At 56.5% G+C, this 7,368-nt stretch overlaps 1 protein-coding gene across 1 annotated transcript in view; it reads left to right on the top strand.

The window, feature by feature from the left end:
- Myo18b (myosin XVIIIB) overlaps positions 1-7,368 on the top strand; it is a 224,980-nt gene that overhangs the window by 121,638 nt on the left and 95,974 nt on the right. The window contains exons 30-33 of the mRNA XM_047561579.1: positions 1,783-1,906; positions 2,570-2,770; positions 4,558-4,668; positions 6,128-6,232. Of these exons, the coding sequence (XP_047417535.1) occupies positions 1,783-1,906; positions 2,570-2,770; positions 4,558-4,668; positions 6,128-6,232 (541 nt within the window). The remainder of the gene's footprint in view (positions 1-1,782; positions 1,907-2,569; positions 2,771-4,557; positions 4,669-6,127; positions 6,233-7,368) is intronic.

A 7,368-nucleotide genomic window follows, 5' to 3' on the forward strand; every position in this document is an offset into this window, starting at 1 on the left:
GCTCCCACACTGTGTAGACGCACTGCCAGCTTAGCTCTCTAGTCCAGGACACCATGGCGCCCGCGCACTGGTGGTTTCTCATCCCCACCCTGCCTTCTAAGTTCAGAGGGACCCGGAATGGCCCCACAAGGAGCTGGGTTCCAGTTGCCGTGGCTACCCCATGGGTCACAAAGTTCAGCCCAAGGCTGATGGGACTCTCCCGAAAGCCTGTTGCTAGGCTCGTTGACTGCCACAGCCTGGACCTCAGGCCCGCCCCTAGCGGGGCAAAGGGGGTGTGCCAGTCTGTCTGGCTCGGGGTGGGTATTGTCGGTGTGTTCTAGAAGCTGGAGTCTGGAGGAGACTTGTTGGCATCAAGTGGCCCGTCACTCGTAGATTCCTCTGGAACGTCAGTCACTGGCTCCCTTCACCTGTCCAAGGGCATGGACAGGTAGATGGGGGTTAGTAAGACTCTCGGGAAGCCCGGTTCAAGCTCACTTCCACTACTTTGGGATTTGGAACCAAACCACTCTCTGAACCTCAGGCTCCTCCTCTGGGAATGGGTATCCTAACATACATCTTCCTGTATTGTCACGAGGACTCCGGACTCCGGGAGCCCCCGTGCAGGGCCTGGCACAAGGCACTCACGCAGCCTCACTATCCTGTTGTCACCATGTTTCCATTCAGGGGCAGTAGATAGCACTTCTGGAATGATGTCACCAGCAGCCAATCAGAAAACTCCTGGGCCGGTCCGCTAGGAGGGCTCCCTTATGTGACGTGATTGGCTTTTTCAGGAGTCTGAGACTTTGAAGGACCAGCTGGTGTCTTGGGACAGGTCACTAAGATCCAAGTCCCAGGAGCCACATCAAGTCCTCTGGAGCATTAGGACTTTCTGTTTGTGACTCAAAGTCCAATTTACTGAGTCCTGTTGTCCTGCTCTGTGACAGGGGCCCAAAGGCTGAGACCTCAAGGGGAAAGTCCAGGAAGTTCTTCTTACCCAGGGGTCCCTAGGGAGAGCCCCAGAGACTCTCGGGAGCACTGTCTTGCCTTTTGTCTTCTGCCAGGGGGTGAAGACGAGATGTTCAGCACGTCATCGAAAATCAGCATACTTTAGTTTGGCAGAGAGTGCTCAGCCAGATGATAGGGCATGAAGTATAAAGTGTAGCACATCCTCCGTTGGCCTGGAGATATTGGATCCAAGTGTGTATCCATACATATGTGCACATGTACAGATGTTTGTTCTTGGGTCAGTGAATTTTAGGTGCCAAACCGATAGAGTTAATGTACTTTGGCTGATCAGCTATGATCTCCTCCCTCTCCATGTATACCTATATATTTTATATAGCTTCACATACTGTATATATTAATTTTTATTCTACATCTGTGTCTAGTCTATTCTAATTTTATTTTATGTACTTTCATCAGGTTTTTAATAAGTATTCAGTGTTTTGCACACTGAATACTTTGTAGGTGCTAAAAAATTCCTCTGTGGCATTTCAGCTCCTGGCCATGTCCACAATCTTCCCCAGGAGCCGGGAGCCAACCTTCCCTGGAGCCAACCCTCCCTGGCTCCGCTTCCTCCCCTCCAGCCCCTCCCAACCCTCCCTGGCTCCGCCTCCTCCCTGGCTCCGCCTCCTCCCCTCCAGCCCCTCCCAACCCTCCCTGGCTCCGCCTCCTCCCCTCCAGCCCCTCCCAACCCTCCCTGGCTCCGCCTCCTCTCCTCCAGCCCCTCCCAACCCTCCCTGGCTCCGCCTCCTCCCTCCAGCCCCGCCCACCCCCGCCTCAGTGGTCTTCTGCCTTGGGCAGGTTTGACATGCAGCTGGCCCAGGCCCTGGGGGAGTCGGTGTTTGAGAGGAGCCTACGTGAAAAAGTGTCGCAGGAAAACAGCGGCGTGCGGTGGGAGCTGGGGCAGCTGCAGCAGCAGGTCAAGGTAGGTGCTGGCGACACGGAGCTGGCGGGGCTCCTGGCGGCTGTATCTCCCGAATCCCCATCAGGCACCTGCTGCAGATGGGAGAGAGCCCTGCGCAGGTGCCGGGCTCTGCCGGGCGGCTGGAGTCAGGCTTCCAGCGGTCTTCATAGAACAGACAGTGGTCGGGCCCATTGACAGTCGGGCCTCCCCAGTTTGAGGTCATGGTCTTGCACAGAGTCCAAGAGGTCTACCTGGAAGGTATGCCAGGCCCAGCAGAAAGTTAGCTAGCACCCTGTCCAGCAGCAGTGCCCTGTCCCATGCAGACTCTTTTCTGGACCCGGCAGCCCCTTGATCCGATGGCTCATCACAACCCTAGCCAGCAACAGTGACATTGTAGTTCTGGACTGCGCTTCCCTTACATATGGGGCAGACGCTTGCTTCATGTGCTCTAAGATCTAACTGTAGGGACAGTGGCTTTTCCTAACCCCCGTCTGACTCCCTCCTTCTCTCAATGCCCGTCTGAGTTGTCCCAAAGAGTGGCCCTTGCTGGTGTCCCACAGGGACTCTGAGGGACAAGGCAGGGCCAGCGGAGCACCGCAGCCAGCAGGCCACAGAGGGAGGGAGGCCCTGGGGGAGGAGGGCCCAGCTCACGGGAGTCAGGACCCTGCCTGCTTTGTCTCCCAGCAAAAGGAGCAGGAAACTATGAAGCTGAAGCAGGAGGTGGAGATGCTGCAGAACCAGAAGCGGGAGCTGCTGGAGTCAGCCTCTGCGGGGAAAGACGGCATCGCTGGCCTGAAGGAGCGGCTCTGGAAGCTGGAATCCAGCAAGCTTGAGCAAGAGAAAATCCAGAACCAGCAGGAAAATACCATCAAGCAGCTGGAACAGGTAGGCGAGCCGTGTCTGCGGGCAACCCCTGTCCCATGTACAGCTGCTGCTCCTCATTCTCCCATGGCTCCCTATTACCCCAGAAAACCTCTTAACTCATAAGCATGAAGTTCAGAACTTTTTGTCATCTAGACCTCTCCCTCCATCCTGCAAGGTCAAGGTCCTTGAGAACCTCGTGTGGGAGATGTGAGTTCTGTCCCCATTCTACAGAGGTGGGAGTCGAGGCCTGGAGATACAGAGAGCGTGGTAGGGGTGGGATTTGCAAGTGGAGTCATCTGACCCCAGAGAGCCTCGGAGACCCACCGTGGGCACAGCCTCCGGGAAGATTGGCATGCCCATCTTGGAAAAATAGAAACTAACCCAGAAGAATCAGGAACCGGTCAGGGCTCTCCCGAAGTCTAGTAGCAGCACCCTGGACGAAGCAGATGAATGCGTTTTATTTGTCTGCAGGCTTGTGCCTACGTCTCCCTCGTTCCACCAAGCATATGAGGCCGCTTCTGAGACATATGCATAATAACAATAAAATTCAAAACGAAAAAGTCTGGACCAGCAAAGTACAGACGAAAATAGACGCGGGAGAGAGGGTGGGACAGCGATCCAGCATGAGATAGGCGAAGCATATGTTCTTACACACGTAACGGTCTTAGCTCTAAAATTCCTGGTGGCCAGAGAGAAAAAGGAAACGTGAGGTCTGCATTTTTTTCTTATTCCCAAGGCAAAAACCGGAAACCAAACCAGAAACAAATAGAAAAAAAAAAAAAACCTCCCAGATTTTCAAGAATGACTTCTGATGCTCAGCGCTGAAGGATTTCATCATGTTAGGATTTTGTTTTAAAAGGCTGGGAGCCTCTTATGCAAGAAGAGGTGACTGGGCAACAGGAACGTGTAAAGCAGCTGGACTCTGAGCAGCTCTGTAGAAGCCGTGGCGCCAGCCCTTGCTTCTCGCTCCCTCTCGCTGCACCCCACAGAGCCTCCTGTGAGTTGGGTCTGAGTTGGATGCTCATTGAAGAGAGTGAAGAAAACAGCTCGTATTCAGTCTGCCAGAGGCATTGGGTTCTTCTTTGTCAGCCACCATGGAGATGCTGAGGATGCAGAGACAGACAGGATCTCTGCTTTCCCAAAGTTTACGGTCCTGCTGGCTGTCAGGGGAATGTTGAACTTCCAGATCTAGTCTTGACAGAAGGGTTAGGGAAGGGGTCAGGGAAGACAAGCTGGAGGAAGTGACATTTACAGAAACTGAAAGCCGAATTGGTGAAATAAGAGTTCCAGGCCGGGTGAAGAGCCTGTGCAAAGGCCCAGTGGCCGGAAAGTCATGTCATGTCCTAACATGGCATCTCCAAGCACCTGTATTCCCGAGACCTGAGTCTCCTGGCCCCGTGCAGTGAAATATGGACCTTTGCCAGTCCCCCAGCTGTCTCCAACCCGGCTCTGAACCTGTGAATGTCCCTGTAGAATGTGGAATGTCTGGGGAGGTATTTAAGGGACCTGGAGGATGGTGCAGCATTGTGTAGCAACCTGGTCTCCTATAAATGAGCAGGAGCTTTGCAGAGCCAGGAGTAAGACAAGCGCTTTGGGAAATTGCACTAGCTCTTTGAGATACGGCCAGGGCTCCATTCAGCTCTCAGAAGCAGGAAGGTTCCACCATGACTCAGGAAAGTGGAAGTTAATGCCCCTTCCTAGCTTCCCACCCTACCACCGGAGGGGAGGCTGGCGAGGGGAGGCTGGCTGGTCGCTTATCCTCTTTAGCTTCACCCTTGCCTCACGCTGTCCTTGCTTGCTGTCCCCAGCTCCGCCAGCGTTTTGAGCTAGAAATCGAGAGGATGAAGCAGATGCATCAGAAGGACCATGAGGACCAAGAGGAGGAGCTGGAGGACGTCCGTCAGTCCTGCCAGAAGCGGGTATGCGAGCCGTGTCCAGGGGTGGCTGGTCCCTCAGGCTGCCCTGGTCCCGGCAGTGGAGGGGGAGGCCGGAGCCTGGGGCCTGGGGCCTGGGGACAGGCTCTTTCTCAGCCACCTGAGACCTTGGATCCCTAGGTCATTTCAAGGGTACAGGACTGGAAGTACCTACCTTCCATGTGAGCCCAGAACTTCCAGAAGCCTCTGGAACTTTCCAGCAGCATCACCCCCGAATCTCTACCAAGAGCCCATCATGCTTTGTGACTTTCTGGGAGTCTCAATGGTGGCATAAGATCCTCAAGACAAATCCCCAAAAGGGGGTCGCCTGCGAGCTTTGGGTGGGGGCTCCCTGAACTGGCTCCCGCAGTCCCTCTCCCTCCCGCCCCACCCGCGCCATCCTGTGAACGCCACGGGCAAGTAGTCCATGGAACACTCTGGAAAACTCTCGCGTGACGTCTAGGTTTTATTATTGCCAAGACGGACTTTAGCTTTCCCAGCCTTCGAAAGCAGGTCTGGGTGGAGCTGCTTCTCCCTCTGACTCTCGGAGGGAAGTTTCCTTCTGCTCTCTGCAGAAACGGCCGTCAGTCAGGCTTTCCTTCCTCCCCGGGTCAGGAGACGGACACCCGGGTCCTTGCTCATGTTCCCTCAGGTGAAGGATGCACAGATTTCCCGTTTGTCCCAAGAGTGCCCCCGAGTCCGTTATGTGCCCCAAGCCCCGGCTCCGAAGAGCTGGGCTGCCATCCCAACCCTCCTGGTGCTTTTCCAGGGACAGGTTTAGAGAGGGAGGGCGTGAGGTCAGAGAAAGGGGACAGACACTGACCTTGGCTTCACAGCCTAGCCGCAGCTCTCTGCAGACTCTCACTCACCAGGGCAAGAAATCAATCGCCAGCAACCTGCAGGGACGCCGCGGCTGCCGGGGTGGCAGAGGACCTGGGATCGGGGACCAGGGGCAGGACACTAACTCCGACTTCAGCATCTGCACTGTGGCTGCTCCCTGGGACTCAGTTTGCCCATCCGTGAAACGGGCCCACGTGAGGAAGCCCGTGGGGGACACAAGTTCCTTCCAGTGGGGCGTCAGGGTGACTGTCAATTAAATGAGCTGCCGTCAGTCAGACGTCTTGGGTGGACATAACACCACAGACCCAGAGGCTTCCAGGCCAGATTACTCTGTGGAAATGAAATGTCACCTGTCACATACAGGGAGCTTAAAAAGTCCGTGTACCAAGAACCACATGCATTCAGGCAGTGGCCGCGGCCATGGTGGGGGAGACGGCCATTCTGTTGGGGAGCTTCGCAGTCAGTAGCAGGGAGTCCCCCTGGTTGCCTGGCCCCCAAGTGGCTCATCTCCCGGTCGCCCTGACAGCCGGGCCCCTCTGCATCCCCTCCTCCCGAGGGCTCGCCTTGTGGGCTGTGCCCACGTGGGGCTCGCTCACCTCCCCGCTTCTGTCCTGTGCTCCCGCAGCTCCGCCAGCTGGAGATGCAGCTGGAGCAGGAACACGAGGAGAAGCAGATGGTCCTCCACGAGAAGCAGGACCTGGAAGGCCTGATCGGGACCCTCTGTGACCAGGTGAGGCACCGCACAGGGTCGGGCCACACTCCCTGCCTCGGGCTCCGTCTGCGGGGGGGTGCGTGTGCGTGCACCTGTGTGTGCGTGTGTGGTACTAGAGGTCGAACCCAGGGCCTCGCACACGCCAGGCCAGCGGTCCACCACCAACCGACACCAGCTCTCCGTTTTATGTTAAATTTTGAGACAGTTGCTGAGGCTGGCCTCCAACTTGTGATCCTCCTGCCTCAGCCTCCCAAGTAGCTGGGGTCACAGGTGTGCGCCACCGAGCCTGGCGAAGCCGAGACTCTTGGGAACAGCAGCCAGACCCAGAGTCAGGCCAATGGAGCTTTAAGCCCCAGCTGGGCTTTCCGTCTCCGCGGCTGTGAGTGAGCTCGTTCACCGCTCTGAGCGTTGTGGATGGATTGAGTGGGGAGGTGACCTGGGCCTTGTAGGACGTGGAGCAGCCTCCCTGGCCTCTACACAGGAGATGCCAGCGGCACACTCCTTAGTTGTGAGGACTGGAAATGTCTGCAGGCGATGCTGAATGTCCCTGGAGAATGAAAGTCAACCTCTACCGCCGTGAAGAACTGCCGCTGCTCCTCAAGTAGCTGGCGGGGCTCAGAGCTTCCGACGCCAGGACTGGGGGGCTCACTCCTCTGCACCCCAAATATCCCTCTCCCTGCCTGCGCTGGGTCACCAATTTTGTTGACAAAAGGAATGAGTCACTCGGATGGTCCCCAGGGCAATAGGGCCTGGGACAAAACAAATGCTCACTTTGTATTAAAAAAAAATGCATGCACTGATGGAGCGGTGGGCTCTGGAGCAGCAACTGGAGGGGCTGGAGGCCAAGGGGACAGACGGTGAGCCGGGCAGTGGGGGCCACTGAGGAAGGAGCCCCTGGAGCTGCTTTCCTTGGGTTCAGTGCGGCCGTGCAGACCAGGACCTGGTTCCAGAAGGACACGCAGGACTTTCCATTCCCCTCCGTTCTGTGCATTTGAGAACAGGATGTGGCTCATCCAGGAAAGAGAGGCTTGGGGCCTGCGGTGTGGCCCAGGCTCAGTGGCAGGGCGCTTGCCTAGCGTGTGTGGGGCCTGGGAGACCGAGAGAGGGAGAGAGAGGGAGAGAGGGAGAGAGAGAGAGAGAGAGAGAGAGAGAGA

Source organism: Sciurus carolinensis, chromosome 8 (assembly GCF_902686445.1).
Source record: "Sciurus carolinensis chromosome 8, mSciCar1.2, whole genome shotgun sequence".
In the NCBI taxonomy this organism is placed as follows: domain Eukaryota; kingdom Metazoa; phylum Chordata; class Mammalia; order Rodentia; family Sciuridae; genus Sciurus; species Sciurus carolinensis.